General features: G+C 45.3%; 1 protein-coding gene across 6 annotated transcripts in view; it reads right to left on the bottom strand.

Moving 5' to 3' along the window:
• Positions 1 to 6,561: 6,561 nt before the first annotated feature.
• atp2b2 (ATPase plasma membrane Ca2+ transporting 2) overlaps positions 6,562 to 16,249 on the bottom strand; it is a 70,489-nt gene continuing 60,801 nt past the window's right edge. For 3 of the 6 annotated variants that reach the window (XM_067246840.1, XM_067246832.1, XM_067246848.1), the window contains exons 17-24: positions 15,284 to 15,475; positions 14,549 to 14,762; positions 14,026 to 14,237; positions 13,643 to 13,750; positions 13,312 to 13,494; positions 12,322 to 12,496; positions 11,776 to 11,825; positions 9,638 to 9,652 (exon numbers count right to left, since the gene is read on the bottom strand). In XM_067246840.1, coding sequence (XP_067102941.1) covers positions 11,818 to 11,825; positions 12,322 to 12,496; positions 13,312 to 13,494; positions 13,643 to 13,750; positions 14,026 to 14,237; positions 14,549 to 14,762; positions 15,284 to 15,475 — 1,092 coding nt within the window. In that variant the 3' untranslated portion in view covers positions 9,638 to 9,652; positions 11,776 to 11,817. Of the gene's footprint in view, positions 9,653 to 11,772; positions 11,826 to 12,321; positions 12,497 to 13,311; positions 13,495 to 13,642; positions 13,751 to 14,025; positions 14,238 to 14,548; positions 14,763 to 15,283; positions 15,476 to 16,249 lie in introns of all 6 variants that reach the window. The other 3 variants (XM_067246865.1, XM_067246857.1, XM_067246872.1) reach the window with 3 other exon arrangements.

Below are 16,249 nucleotides of genomic sequence, written 5' to 3'. Positions count from 1 at the left end.
GCCACTTCACAAAGATGCTTTAGGCCTGAATTAATTCAGAAATCTATGTAAAAAAGCAAATGTGGAGACAAAGAGAGAGAGGAAACGGGGGACAAAGACAGTGGCGATACAAGCCCAAACCCAGCTTCAACAAACAGCAGAGGCCAGCCTGGTGAACCGCCTCTCATGAAGTATTCACCAAGTGTCACACACGGACCCCACCTTCCCGTTTCCATCTGCAGAGGAGCCAATGGCATCCCTCTGCCAAAGAGAGTGTTGAGTGGATAGCAAACAGACCACCCACAAGTAAGTGCAGCCATGCCAAGTTAGGGTGGAAGATGCCAAGGGAACCGTGAACACTAGTGGGATAGGGCTGCATATTAAAATGGCCCCCTCTGCCCAGCCTCGGGGCAGAGACAGCCAAACACTCTCACCTCATTTAAAGGTGGATATCCTCACGTCACTGAACCACGGAATATCAGAATATGTCAGCTGTCAGAGAACCGGGCATTAGTGAAGATGGAAAAAGATTCCCAAAACGTTTTGGAAGTTTTTGGAGTTATTTTGTTCTTGTGTTATGTTGTCTGCGCTTTAGAAAATGTACTATTCTGACTTTCTATAGAATGAATTGAGGGGGTCAAACAAGTGAGACTGTGCCCCCCCCGACATATCTGTGTCTGAAGGAAAGTCAAACCGCACATACATCACCATAGACTGTGACACATAAAAGGTGGCCCCTTGCTAAGCATGCAAAGCAGCTTTTCGAAATGGTTGGAAAGATACAAAGTTGAAAACAAGGTTAAGCAATACAAACAGCAGGAGACTCTATGGTAATGTTAGTTCCAGGGAGGGGAATATAACTGGCCCTTGTGTAAGCTCATTCTTCACCGTTGTGTGGGAGAAGGAGAAAGAAGAAAGAGAGAGAGAGAGAGAGAGAGAGAGAGAGAGAAAGTGAGAGAGTGTTGGGGAGGAAAGAGAGAAATAAATGGAGTGTAAAGGGTGCAAAGGGAAAGCTCGATAGTAATGCGTGGATATATGATTTTGGGGGGGAATTGGGAAATATTGTAATTCAGAAATTATTTGCCACAGATATAACATGACAATAAGGTTCAACTTATAAATCAAGAATGATGCATATTTGTAGCAAAAACATTTGCCAACAAACAGTGTGACTTAGTGTACATGAGCATAAGTATGGTTAGGATAGGCTTTTTGAAGTGATTGGGATGTTGAGAGTACCTCGAAAGCCAGTAACAGATGATTGAGGAATATGCTTTGATGTTGGTGGTTAGCAGATCTCACAAGTCAATCATCAGTGGTCGGATGGGTTGGCCATGGTAGCCAAGTCCTTGTGATGAACTGTTGATGAAGTCTCATTAGCCAATATTATGTGAGGGCAACTTTTGAGGACATTAGAGTCTCCAAATATACCGGTAGTTACTAAGTGACTTACGAATGGTTTTCAATGGATTTATTGAAATCATGCCATTGCTGCCAGTATCATATTTCAATGATACTGGCAGCAAGGCATTCTGAGTGTTTTAATTAGAAATTCTGTCAGTATTCCACCTTGGGAATACTTCACAAGTGGGATAACTGATGTGCAATTATGCAGTTAAACATTCATAGATCTCAATCTCCGAGCTGAGCTGTCAAATGTATTTTGATGCATGAGCTATTAGTGGTTCCTGGAAGCGTTGGACAAGACTAATGAAGATAAACAGGAAGTGCTGCTTGGGTGGTTGGTGGTCTGCTGTCTCTGGACTGAGGGGCCTGTTGCAATCGATCAAATTTCCCCTTCTCATCTCTGCCTCTCTGTAGATTGGCACTTTATTAAGGCAGGAAATGTGGCCCTGTGTCTTCCTCTTCTGAGTCTGTCATTTCGTTTATGAGGTTGACACTTCCCAATTCACAAAGTGAAATGAGAGGGCTAAAAGCACACTCAGTGGTAAGAAAGCCATTACCATTGTGGTGGAAGGTGTGACAGCAATCAAAAACCTGTCTCCCTTACCGGTCATGTGGGGATAGCTTGTGTGTGTGCGTGGGTGTGTGTGTGTGTGTGTGTGTGCATGCATGCAGGAGTGTGTTTGTGCGTCCGTGTGTGGGGGTGGTTGCTGGCAAATGATTTTTCTGTGGCACCATTACCCACATTACCCAGTGTTATCTCTTTAGGACACATCTTGTTACCGGGGAAGGAACAAGACATTCACTTCTTTATTACCTGGGAGATGACCTCAAATACATGAAGGAGGATTTGCCAGGGCAGAGAAAGGAGAATGAAGTTTCTTATAAATGAATGAAGTGGCTTGGAAACACTGACTGCAATACAGTCAATTTCGCCTCAGTGACCAGTAACCCGTAATTCGTAGGGCCCTCAGTCCTCATACCAAAAAATGATGTAGGCCCGACCCTACTCTGTTAGGCAGCCATTCAGCAAACGACAAGATGTCCAGTTTCCAGTATCTCCTGCTGCCAACAGTGAGTAGTCATTGTTCGGCCGTAGCCAGAGGGAAGACAAGATGAACGTATTGGCCGTCGTCCAGTGTTGTCCGAGGGGACATGCTGAGACAAGCCCTGAGTGGGTAGCTCATTATAGAGTCAGGGAAGCAGCCTGTCCACTGGAGGAACGCCTGGACATCAGCTGTCTAGACCGTTCCATGCGAGGAATCTACTGACCTTCCCAAAAGCAGGTTCTGTCAACTGGCAACAGACAACAAGAGATGGTCCTTTATGTACTGCGGGACGGAATTTATGTACACTCAGATTATGTACATTTAATTAATAATTCAAATAAACCCATTAATATACTGCTCTTCTTCTGGTAATATTGGATAGACATGCAGCTTCAATAGGTGTCATAGAGATAATCTGTTATCATGGTGGTATTCATCGTGATGTAGGCAGTAGCTAACTGATTAATATGTTCCAGTGGTCTTTTCTATGTTTAAATGCATTTTTTTATGGCTGAAAGTTTGTCTGATAATGATGCATAATACTCTTTCTTCTCAAGCAATTCTTCATTGGTTTAAGGTTATTTTAGAATTACATTGTACCCTACAGTGCATTATGTGCCTGTCAAAAGAAATATGTTTTCACTGTGGGAACAGTGGTATGTCTTGGTTTATCAATAAAAAGTCTACCATGGCATGATGCTTGTTATTAGATATGGTTTGTATGACCCTTCCTGGCATGTACAAGGAAATAAAATCTAAGTATTACAAGTAATAGCATGTCAATAAATAGGGTTAGAGTCCATGTTTGAAAGGAGAAGACCACACCATTACTGTCACCTATCTTCTCTGGACAACACACCAGATCACCAGTCAGTCACATCCATGACACACCTGAGTCCCTCATTCATTCGATCTTCCGTTTATCCAGTCTCGTTATTCCTACAGGTGAAACTACTAACCGTATTCAGCTGGCATGGTTTCGTGAACGGATAGAAAATAATTCAATCTTTTCCTATTTCTCAGGAAAGTAATATTTCATGGTGCCCAAAGGACCAGAGGCTCATTGACTCATTAGTCATGTAGAGGAGCAGCTGAATGTTGTTTGTAGAGGCAGAAGAAAAGCAGGATTTATCATGGAGCTGCTGCCAATGGGAGCTTTTTGCGGCAACAGGAAGTGGAAAGCAAAAACAAATAGTATGGCATCCTTGTACAAATGAGCAGACACAGCTGTGAGTGAATAGTCAAGCCTAACCAGCTTCATTTGATCTCCCCCTCTTGCTGTCCTGTGCATGAGAGGAGAACTGCACATCTTTGATGTCTATAGTACAGAGGTATTGTAAGGGCGTGCAAGTGAACTTTGCATTATAAAGAAATATGTAGATTGACCCCTTGCCCTTTGATATTTTGACTCCAAACCAAGACTTCAATGTCAAGGTCTAAAAGTAACATGTAAATACTGTATTGGAATGCACAGAATGCTCTAGATTTTGTCGTCGTAAACTGATGTGATCGGCTTCAACAACCGTTTCAGAGACAGGCTGCCCAGCATAACACATCTGAACCCCACATCACATTTGTACATAGAACCGTACGAGTTTGAACTTAATCCCACTAACGGTGACAAATGGAAAGAGGTCATCTTACTCACCCTTCAGCGACACACTTTGTCACAGAATTAGATGACAAAAAGGTGTGTTTATGTTGCGGTGGCGTTCTGTGACCTCGGTATTCCACATTCAAAGCCCTCCCTATGTGTGGGTTTGACCTCTACAACAGTTAAGTGACAGTGTTAGTCAGAGAGTTTCACCCCGAGGCCCGCTACTGAGGTTATCCTCATACTAACATGGGAAGGGAAAACCACATGGGGGCCCTTTGACCACTTACCATAATCTATATCATTCATCAAATGTTTTTGAGTGAGTTAAAATGAGAACTCATGTGTGTGTCTGTGTGTGTGTGTGGTTTTCTCCCTAAGATTCCCATGTCATTCCCAAACCCATTCTCTCCCAACAGAAACCATAGGTACTCTGATCCCATTAGAACAATTACTAAAGACTGCTTTTCTTCTACCATCTTTAAGGACCCAGGGGCAAAGTAATTTCAAAATCAATCCTTAAAAAAATAAAAACTCCACCAGTGTTGGCTGTTTCTAAAGGACTGTCAATTACCTCCACCTCTATTCCCTGAAAGGAAAGCAGCATGATTCAACTGGGTCCCAATAGAGGGCCATTCTTTGGGGAAATCAGCCGGCGCATGGACCTGAATTCATTCTGGATTAATCTGAGCAGGGCTGTGGGAGCCCACTCAATATTCATCAGCCGTACCAGGCACATCACCGCATGCTAATGCCACATTCCTGACGTCGGCAAGCCTTTATCTGCCAATGCTCTCTGTGCCACTTCTTCAATTTCAATTCAACTGTCTCAAATTGTATTAGGTGTCAGTTAAACGTGAAAACACTTGTCTTGGTAACTCATCCTTCTTGTCCTTTTATTTTGTATGGATCGTCTGAAAGTCAGGGATGCTAGTTTGTTTGAGAGGACATTCTCAACTGCAACACCTTCCCCAGCCTTCCTCATGGTCCCTTTGTACAAAGACAACAGCTTTATTGACATACATTTGGTTGCGAGCTAATTTTCACCTCTCAAAGTCAACAAAACGTGTTGACACCCAGTAAATCCCTGGAGCAGAGAGAATCCACTTTCCCACAGAAACTAAAGAGCAAACTGTGAGCACAAGCAGAATCATCCCAATGAAACACTCTCACACCGTAGAGATGGACGTTGTTGAACATTTAGGGTTATTCTTATTATCCAGTCAGGTTCCTTCCAAATACACCTGTTTGGGACTGTGCTTTTCTCACAACTCGTTGTTTTGTCTGTCATTTATGACCAGGACACAGTGTTACTGAAGGTCGACGCTCGAAGCCAAGTCAGATACTATCATCAGCCCATCTGTTTGTTTGTCTATCTGCCTGCCTTTCTGTCTGCACATCTCATCCTGACTCTGCTGGAGGGGAAAACATGCTCAACCACCTCATTAGCTATCATGTGGCTTCATCTACTACTGCAATTTGAAAAACACACATTGGAACTGTTGATTGTTGTGAGACGATCATGCTGAAATCCACACTGAACTGGAAACATTATGACTCCTCTGCAGCTACATGATAGGACCAGTGGTCTAATCAAGGGCAGGTTTACATGGGAGGAGGTTACCTTCTCATACGTGTCTGACATTAGCTCTGACGGAACCAGTATCTGTGGAAAACGAAATCATAGCATCTCAGGGGCACTGTGGCCTAATAGTGTTTCATTTTCAGAGTACAGCTTTGAAAGAATTTGCTACAATAAAAATCTTTGTTGGCCTTTAACACCGTCATTGCCTATTTCACAAACCAGTGTACTGATGATCTGAACATTGCAAATGGCTCCAAATATCATCATATAGCTCCCCCTGGTGTCTGTTATAGAGAACTACTACAATGTAGATACTCCAAATCAACACCAAATCCCTTGTTAATCACTGCACATGGACAGGCTGGGGTTTAAATGTACAGGGCATAACCAAGCTGATAGCATGGATCCTTAAAAGGAAATGGGACTGACTGTGTGGTCACCAGAGGAAAGAACAGTAGCTGTGTGTTCTCCAGACATCTTTTCCTGAAAAGTAGGAACGAATGGATGGATATACGAGGCGAGGTGTATCCATCCATTGCCGTGGACCTCCCTCGCTTTGCAGTGATATTGTAGCACATGTGCATAGTGGTACAGTTAGCAGAGGACAGGTCTCTCTGCTCAGAGACTGGTGCTGAAGACCAAAGGAAACACAGACGCCACACGGGTCAATAGACACCATTCTGGGTCATGCTGCTCTGGGAAATTTATTTAGTGCTTTTTCATTTTTTGTTTATTATGTTTTTCACTTGCGCTCCTGTCTGGAGTTTGGGTAATGGGACAGTTAAGCAGCAAGAGTCACAGTTCATCATATAACGTTCGTCAAGCTAGAAAATAATTTACATCACATTGTTAACTGACTTTTGAGACCACAAACATTCCGGCAACACACTCTAGGAGGAATGGGTAACAATCAGAAAGCATGACTTTTTGCATAGTATTAAATGAACAAAGACATTGAGTTCTTTATTTACAATTATTGTATAGATAAAAAAATTCATAAAAACAAGATGGATGAACACATCATTTACCCATAGATGGCTCGAATGCCACATTTTCTGTTGGCATCTCTCATTTTCTTTGTTCCACAAAAAAATGCATGCTGCTAAGTACAGTACATAGAAGCAGGTGATATATTGCAAGAAGTATCATTATTAATATCGTCATCATCATCATTTTCATCATCATCGTTATTTATTTGTTTGTTTCCATTTTGTAGTCGTTTCGATGGAACAGCGATGCGAGTGCCCGAGACTGGACAGACAAGTGAGCTGGCAGTAAAACCTGTGGTGATGATGAGGCTGACATGACCACTGAACTATGACCTCCGGGATGAGAGCTTGGAGTCTAGAGGAGTCACGAGAGTTTCTGTTTCACACAGGACTTGCATGGAGGACTGTTCCTCTATTTACAAAGAATACTCTACTGGTTCACTGGTTATCGTCTTAAAGTTGAATGTTGTGTGAATGTGAAAATGCTATGAGAATGTTGGCTGAAGTCGTTTGGAAAAAAAGAAAACAATGCTTACAGAACACAACGCCAAGGTAAAACGTCAAGGGAAAAGAATCTAAGCAACGGCAGGATCCAGATCATTTCAGCATTAAATAAAGAGATACCTAAAATGGTCCATTAGCTTTTACACAGGCCTAAGCTAACTGCTGACGCTCGTGCACCCTCTCGTGATGAAAGATCTGCTCAATAAATGACACGAGAAAAAGAGAAAACAAATTTGAGATATAGGATTTAGAGTAGAAAACTGGATTGGTTTCACTTGCATATTGAGCATTTTACATCATGCTTTTCAAGGTTCCCAATTGGTTATAGAAATAACAATACTAGTACAGTAGGATTTCAGGGACATTGCTATCCATGTGTCTTTAGAGTGTGGACGTGCCTTCCATATCCGCTTCTCTGATAACCTCTCATTTTCAAAGCACAATAAATAGTTAACAACTAGTGAATACTGTTGAGATGCGTGAGTATATTGAGTGACAGCAGGAAGACAAGCTTGGTTAAAACACACAAAAGCACATCTAAAATTACACCACAGAGTTTTTCATTCATATCCGGATAGTGCAGAAAAGGATCATCTTTTTTATATAGAAAAAGAGTCAAAGCAACATTCCATTTTGTTGTTTTTTTTTTTTTTTAGTTGTTCAAAATGCCAACAGCTTTTGGGGCTGAAAGTTCTTTCTTTTAAGGAAAAACAAAATCAAGAAATAAAAAAATAATCAACACAATATATCACAAGATTTCAACACAACTTTTTGATTTCCATACAGATAAGCCAAATATAACTTAGTTTGCAATTTCTAATATAAATCCATCGCAGCCTTTGATGGTCACACATAATTTAAAACATTTTCCTTTAAACAAGCAGTTTTATATAGAAGACAGTTCATCATAGAAGTCCTGAACGGCCCTCTCAGTTTGGAGACTGACCTCAAGTCAATTTCAAGCATTGAATAAAAAAAAAGAGAAAGAGTAATTAAAGAAATAAAACCCCTTCTTCTTAAGATCTCTGTTTGGAAACAAAGGAAGCCGTTCAGAGTTGATCCCAACAATCGTATAATACTAAGATGCCACATTTATTATATATCCCATTATATTTTGGTTTCTTTTTGTTATCCTCTAAAAATATCTACAATATTTGACATGATAGCAGGCAAGTTCCAGCACACAGTCTGTAATAAAACACCGACGGGAGATGTTCCATCTACCCACATCTGCTGTGTGGTTTTGAACCCTACAAATAAACCAGGAAGAATCTACGGGATTTGTAAACAAATTACATTCTCTTTAGGACATAAATAAGTTAAAGTAGATAGAGCCATTGAAGCAGAAACAAGGCAACATGCCAACAAACAAAGATAAACTCTCTCTATACTGTATATATTTATATGTATTTATATATAATATATTTATTAAATTCTATAATTTATGGGTTCCTCTTTTCCAACAGGTGCAATCTACTGTGCAAGTTGAGCCCTACAACCTTGTTACACTTTTCATTTATTAATCAAACAAATCTTTACAGTTAATTACATGCCACACAGGACACTCACAAACCAGTGAATCGGATAAGCTTGTCTTAAAATAGCAGTCCACCGCATTTCTCCACCAAATCAAATCAAATAATTCCAATAAAAGTAAAACAATTTAAATAAAAACTTGGGTAATGTACATTCATGCAGGAGCAATAATAATAATAATAATAATAATAATAATGCTTTCAATTTAATTTAAACTATTATCAATATAGTCATTGTTATTCTGAAGAGAGGGGAGCAGAGGGGGTGGTGGTTTATGTACGTTGTCCTGTTTGCCAAGTCACTCATCAGAGATCTTCCTCCTCCTTCTCCTCCTCCACCTCCTCCACCTCTCGATTCTAAAGGTACAGTTCAGAACACGTTATGCCCAGTTGGCAGGACAAATACCACACACACGCACCACACACACACACGGTCATGTGCGTTGGCATTGTAGCGCTTTTTGATTGTATAGTTTTCATTATGTATTATTTTCTCCATCCAGGTGCCAGCTGGGGGGGGGGGGGGGGGGGGGGCTACTGTAGGGGTTGAGGGCTGGGGGCTCGAGGGAGACTTTCACTGTGCAGAGGACCTCCAGGTATCAGATGGGGAGGGGGGGGGCTACTATAGGGGCTAGAGGGCTGTGGCTAGAGGGAGGCTCCGGGTAAAAGATGAGGGGCGGGAGGGGGGGGTACTCTAGGGGCTAGAGGGAGGTCTCCAGACTGTGCAGGGGGCTTCCAGGACTGGAGGAGGCAGCGGATTTACTGGTGTCGGTGGTCAGGTTGATGCCACTATCGATGGCGTTGTTGTTCTTGTTGGGCGAGGACGGCTGGCTGGAGTTCTTCCGGCGCGCCGCGTCCTCCTCCATGTCCGTATCGTCGATGAGGGGGATGTGGGGCGTGGAGTCCTCTATCCTAAACTCAGGGTGCGTCATGAAGTTGTGAATGGAGGTTCTGGATTCAGGTTTTTCCAATCCTTCATAAAGGGAGCTGCGGAATGCATTCACGACACGGATCTGGGACAAGAAGACAAAATGGAGGACAAAGTAAGAGGCTCTGTCAGGCTGGTCGACGTCAGGGCGTGAGGGGCCCCTCTGAGTTGGAGAGAGAGAGAGAGAGAGAGAGAGAGAGAGAGAGAGAGAGAGAGAGAGAGAGAGAGAGAGAGAGAGAGAGAGAGAGAGAGAGAGGCAGAGGGATGGAGGGACACAGGAGTTTCAACCGCAGTCTGTGGTCTGCTTCACGAGACAAGTACAGTACACTACTCACTCAACTAGCGTGCATTGAAACATTGTGGGGAAACACAATTATACGCACGCACACACACACACAAAGGTCAACCAAAATGGTTCAAAAGCAACTCAAGAAAAAGGCAACGCTCGTTGTAAGTATACGGTAGGGTCCAATCTGCTGTATACCTAGAAACAAGCCACGTTAATAACCAAATGCACTCACACCAAAATAAGACATGCAGGTTGGAGAGGTCTCGTGGTAGATAGGTAGGTAGGTCAGTATAGGAGGAAGATATTATATCGGAGAACCAATGAGGGTGGATGGGGAGGACAGACAGACAGAGTCTGCTGTAGCAGACTGGACACCCACAGAGACTGTGTATGGGCACAGAGAGCACAGGGCGGGAGCTGGGATGGTCCAAACAGGACGATGGGGGAAAAGGGGTGTTTGGTGCTGCCACACGGCACAGTGTTTTCCACAACCCAATGGAGGCAGACCAAAAGCTTGACACAGCCAACCGGACAACGGTAACCACAACATGGAACATGCAACAAAGACAACACCATGTACGGAATGCTGCAGTGATGAGCACAGGCACACAGACAGCTAGACAACAGAACAAGATTTTTGGCAAAAGTCTGTTCCTTGGAGCAAGCTCAACTCCATGCACATCTAGGTAAACACTCAAGTATAGGCCTCCAAAGAGCTGTGACCCTTTATTGATTTGTTCATCAGTTCAAGGTATCAAAGGACTGTCAAATACACTGTACGGTTAAAAGCGGCCGGTTAAAAACAGGTTTAGATTAATTGATTCATATTGATTCAAATTAAATCCTGATGCTTTTTTTCCCAAGATGTTTTCCTCAACATTATTTATGTAATTTATGTTTGTTTTTTTTATTGTCGGTTGTTGATGCTTCCAGTACTATCCTCAAGGTGGATAGTACATTAATGTCTCAAACTTGAACCTATTCTAGTCTTTGTAATCTAATAAGGTAAGTTTCATGAAAGAGAAGGAGAATTTCATGTGCTGTTAAAATCTGCATCTCTTATCAGTGACAATATACTGTATAGTATAATGTGGAATCTGTATAAGTTTGTTATGAACCCAGTGATTATGTGACATGTCGATTACCAGTGGTCTAACTACCATCCGTACAGTAATCAGCTACTGTACATTCAGGAAAGTAAATATAATTTTTAACGCAATGTTTAAGGCCGGCAAATAAAGTATTTTATCTGAATATTACTGTAAAAAGTACAGAACACTAACACAATTTTTTTGGAATTCCTATCTTTGACCTGCTTATTTATCATTTCAGTAAGAATATCAGCACAGGGAAAAAAAACTAAAAAACATAGATAAAATAATGTTGGACTGGGCAGAATGACGAATGAGACAAGATGTCTGAACGAGTAACATCGATGGGGGGGGGCGGGGCAAGGCGGGGGTCAGGGGGCTGGCCGGGCAGCCACAGTCGGTCGCCACGACGCTGAGTCAGCGACTTCATTGCTATCGTGGCCGACAGCAAAGAGAGCCGGGACAGGACGGGTGGCCCCAGCACAGCCCCCCGGGGGCCCCGAATACACCTGACAGACAACAGATAACACACAGACTGATGAGGGAGAGCGAGGGGGGGACGACGTCTCTCCACTGCTTTCTTCACCGCTGAGCAGAGAGAGAATTCCCCCCGCCCCCCCCCCCCCCCCCCGCCCCCCCCCCCCGGAAGAGTTGCACTAGGTTTCTGTAGCCATGGGAGGCATCGGCGTGTAGCAGAGGCAGTACACACTCTGTGGTACAGTCAGAGATGCGAGTGATTGGCTTATACTTGAATGTTTACCCAGCCTGGTGAGTTGGTTGTATTAGTTCACATCAATGTTGTCAGACAAATGACAGAGGACTCACAACCTGAAATGTCACGCCGTGTGTTGCACCCTTTGTCCAGGGCTCTTAGCACTCTGAGAAAAACAAACACATTGAACAATGAGACAACGGTCCTCTCCCCGGAGCGGTGACCACAATGTGTAAACTGACACGTGTAAGAGGAAACTAATGAGGCGGAAAGCAAGAAAAAGAAACTTCAGAAATGCCACCCCCTGAACGTGGCCACGGCGCTCTGCAGAATCGACGGAGCTGGAATAAGGATGGTATCACAAGCATCACAAAGAGAACGAGACCCAAGCTTTGCTTGGTGGAACCCCTGTTGTATGTTATATATACCCCAGCATGTTTAAGTTTAGTGGCCCATATACATACTGTCTCTACTAAATTGAACACACTCGAATCGTAATTAGATGTATGTGTTTAAAGCGTTTTGAAACATGTGCACGTCCTTACTTGGGTGTTACTGTGTACAATGTGTGTGTGTGTGTGTGTGTGTGTGTGGGGGGGGGGGAGGCATCTCTGAAGGGAACTGACAGACGGACAGAGTAGACAGACAGAGATCTGACTCACGGCCAGTAGGAGCAGCAGTACTGGTAGGAGAAGAAAGGGCATTGGACAAGGACACGTGACTAGGACTAGAAACATTGGTTACATCCTGGTTCTGGCTGGTGGTGGACGACTGGCGCCTCAGAGCCCCCGCCCCCTGAAAGGAGGTGCCGCTCTTGAACGTGTTCACCACATCGATCTGCGGAGAGGAGGGAGAGAACAGGACAGGGGGGGAGGGGGGGGAGAGCTCAGAAAGACATCGGGCTGGTAGGGACACTCCACCAGGCTAGACGACAGTAAGGAGGACCCGCCTCTTCACGGTCCACCCGGCCCAGATACAGAGACATAGCCCCCCCCCCACCCCACCCTCACCCCCAATCCCAGTGCAGGGTGAACGGGCCCCTAGGTCAGCTTCTCTCAGGGTACCCGTCGAACAGCGGGAGCCCGCGGCCTGGTTCGCTGAGGGAGAACCTACAGGAAGTCTGTCACAGTGGTCACGGTCTGTGTGGAGGGGGGGGGGGGAACAGGCCGTGGGTCGACAGAGAAGGCCAGAGAAGAAGAACCATGTTGGGGTGCAGCCTGCCTCCCAGGGCCCCTGCAGAGCCCCTGGAGGTGGGGTGGAGTTGGGTCGCTGCTAGAGCCTCAGAGCACGTCTCCCTCTGGAGACAGGATGCGCAGGACAGCCTAGCCTGGAGCGCTCCTCCCCGCACCTTGTTGCACAGTCCTCAATGTCTACAAACCAGAGGGGCTGTGGAAGTCTGTACACATGCAATTACCACAACCCATTTTTCCACGATAATCCATTTCCTTCATTTTTTCTTTACCATTAGGAGGGGGAAACGATAATGACTGTTAAAGCGTTCAGTACATTCACATGCAAAATATGGACCGTATGAAAAGTCAGTCGGTCAGCCGGTTTTGTCAACGGTCAGTCTGTTAGCTGGCCCTGGAGGGGGTCTCTTTGCCTGTATGTCCCTCCCTGCTCCCTGTAGGAATCAGCCCGGGGGGATTCACCTGGGTCTGGATCCGGTTGAGGCCACGGAACCAGAGGATCTGTCCGCGACGCAGCTCTCTCTCCGCGTGGTCGATTTCCTCGTTGTCCTCGTTCACGTCCTCCTCGGGCATCTCGTCCTTACGGGTCAGACGGCCCGCCCCCCTCAGGAATCGCAGCTTGCTATTGGGTACACTGGCTATCACCTGACAAGCGGAAAGAGACAGGGGGGAAGGGATTTGGTATGTTTTCTTTGCCATTGTCTTCCTGTGTGTAGTTGATGTGTAAATGGATAGGACACACAGTGTCGTTACTGCTGTGTGTGGGGGGCCAGGTGTGATGAGGTTGTGTTACCTGTCCCCAGACAAGCTCTCCCAGGCCGAGGAACACACACCACAACCACTTCTCCGCGTTCAGGGGGGAGCAGCTGAACGGTTTTCCTCCAAACTGCACAATGACAATCTGGAAACGCGGTCGGGAGACAAACGGAGCAGTCAAGTCACTCGCTCACCTGTCCCAACGGCATCAGACCTTTCATTTTCGTCTCATTTTTGGTCTGTTTGTTTTCAAATCCCTGCTCGCTGAGCCGTTATCGTAAATAAGAAGGTCAGAAAAGTCGTAGACGCAGGGAGACCCGGAACACACATGACCAGAGAGAAAACACAAATCACGTTTGGTGACTGCCCGTCTAAACCGCTCGTGGCTCCGCGGACTCGCGTCCTCTTTTGCGGTCCTACCTGGATGGCGAACGTTCCGAACACGATGGAACAGAAGATGGGGTTCCGGAAGATGCCGTCGAAGACGTTCCTCTCGCCGTGGATCTTCCGGGCGTTGATCTCGTTGAACAGCTGCATCATGACAAAGGTGTTGAAGATGATGGTGTAGTGCTCCGACGGAGGGGAGTGGAGGGGGGCGTTCCTGCCGCTGTCGATGTCAAAGATCACCTCGCCTGCGGAGGTGGACGGCAACAGCAAGCCAATCAGTGTCTTTGTCCTGATGAATTCCCATCATCATAGGTTGGTCTAGTCCCATGTTTCTCAACACTGGTCCTCAGGGCCCACTAGTCCTGTATATGCAATTTCCCTGCTCCAATATACCTGATTCAAATGAACGGATTGTCATCCAGCTCTGTAGAAGTCTAAACATCTGAACCACCTAGCCCTGAGGACAGTAGGTTGGGAAACACTGGTCTAGTCCCTATGGACCAAAAAAATATTGATTTGAAAGTCCGGTAGCGGTGTGGTACTGTACTATACATACCCGCGAAGAGTAGGGTGAAGATGATAATGAGCTGGTAGATACCGTGGCCCAGAATGTTCTTGGTCATGGTGCTGGAGATGAGGGCCTTGTTGCGGCCGTAGGGCTTCCTCATTAGGAGGGACTCTGTGGGGGGCTCTGTGGCCAGGGCCAGAGAGGCGAAGGTATCCATGATCAGGTTCACCCACAACATCTGCACTGCCTTCAGAGGAGAGTCCTGCAGGCCCACACAACGTCGTACTGTTAGAGCGCCAGGAAACCCTTCCAATGGGTTCACTCACTGCCAGTTGTCTTCTTGAGCGCAACTCTGCCTATGGTTGTCAACTAAGTCTGCTGAGCTAGTGAATACAACATACTGCATTCAATCAATCGAACACACACCACGTACAAACACGCACGCACCCCATACAAACACCGCATTAAAACACACACACCACATACAAACACACACACACTAAATTCAAACACAGCCCCTTCTTTACCTGTGTGATGCAGGCCTCAGTGAAGGCTATACCTGTGTGATGAAGGCCCCAGTGAAGGCTATACCTGTGTGATGCAGGCCCCAGTGAAGGCTATACCTGTGTGATGCAGGCCCCAGTGAAGGCTATACCTGTGTGATGCAGGCCTCAGTGAAGGCTATACCTGTGTGATGCAGGCCTCAGTGAAGGCTATACCTGTGTGATGCAGGACTCAGTGAAGGCTATACCTGTGTGATGCAGGCCCCAGTGAAGGCTATACCTGTGTGATGCAGGCCCCAGTGAAGGCCACGATGACGGCCACCACGTTGACGGTGAGCTGGAACTGCAGGAACTTGGAGATGCTGTCGTACACGTTCCTCCCCCACATCACGGCCTTGACGATGCTGGAGAAGTTGTCGTCCGTCAGGATGATGTCTGAGGCCTCCTTGGCCACGTCTGTCCCAGCGATTCCCTATTGGTAGGAAGGTCAAACAGACCCTTGCTCAGTGGACAAAGCTAGGACCTATGTCTTCGGTGAGTGTTTGTGCAAGCCAATCCCCAGGGCTTCTCTATTAATAACAAAGACTCGCCTTTGAGATTTCATTCCCCTGCGGTATCGCTTGCTTGTCTGCCACTTGCCTGCTTGTCCACCTTTCTTACTGTTTTCCTGCCTGCCTGCCTGCCTGCCTGCCTGCTGCCTGCTTGCCTGCCTGGCTGGCTGCAAGCTTGTCAACATACCGCTCTGCTCACGAGAGGAGCTTCAGGCAAAGCAAGGTGTGTTTGAAGTGCAGAAAAAAACAGCTATCTTTAATGAAGGTTCAGTGCAGGCTTGTAAAAATAGAACATAGAAGAGTACTGTGTGAAGTGTCAGAATAAAGCTAAATCCAGACTTGTGACTAAGTATGTGTTAATGTATGCGTTAACACAACCAGTTTAATTCAAATGAATGAACAATTGCTATCTAGTGGAGCGGGGGAATCATAAAAGCGTCTGCTAAATGAATACAATGCAAATGTTACCCTTTCTATGCACTGATAAATGGGTTTTAGTTCATTTACGCTAACTCGCTGACTCAGTGTAAGAGATTTTGGAAACCATTTTTGAGCGTTAGGGGGCGACCTTGTTCCATTGAAGGTTGCCGTGGTGACTGAACAGCAGTCAAGTTGGACGGGTTAGTTACTGTCATACTACAGCACACCTATAGTGTTGTGTTACTGCAAAACATTTTTACAATCGACAATAACGG

This window comes from Osmerus mordax, chromosome 1 (assembly GCF_038355195.1).
Source record: "Osmerus mordax isolate fOsmMor3 chromosome 1, fOsmMor3.pri, whole genome shotgun sequence".
NCBI classification, from domain to species: Eukaryota; Metazoa; Chordata; class Actinopteri; order Osmeriformes; family Osmeridae; genus Osmerus; species Osmerus mordax.
The sequence above is the reverse complement of the archived record's forward strand: the minus strand, read 5'-3'. Positions and strand labels throughout refer to the sequence as shown.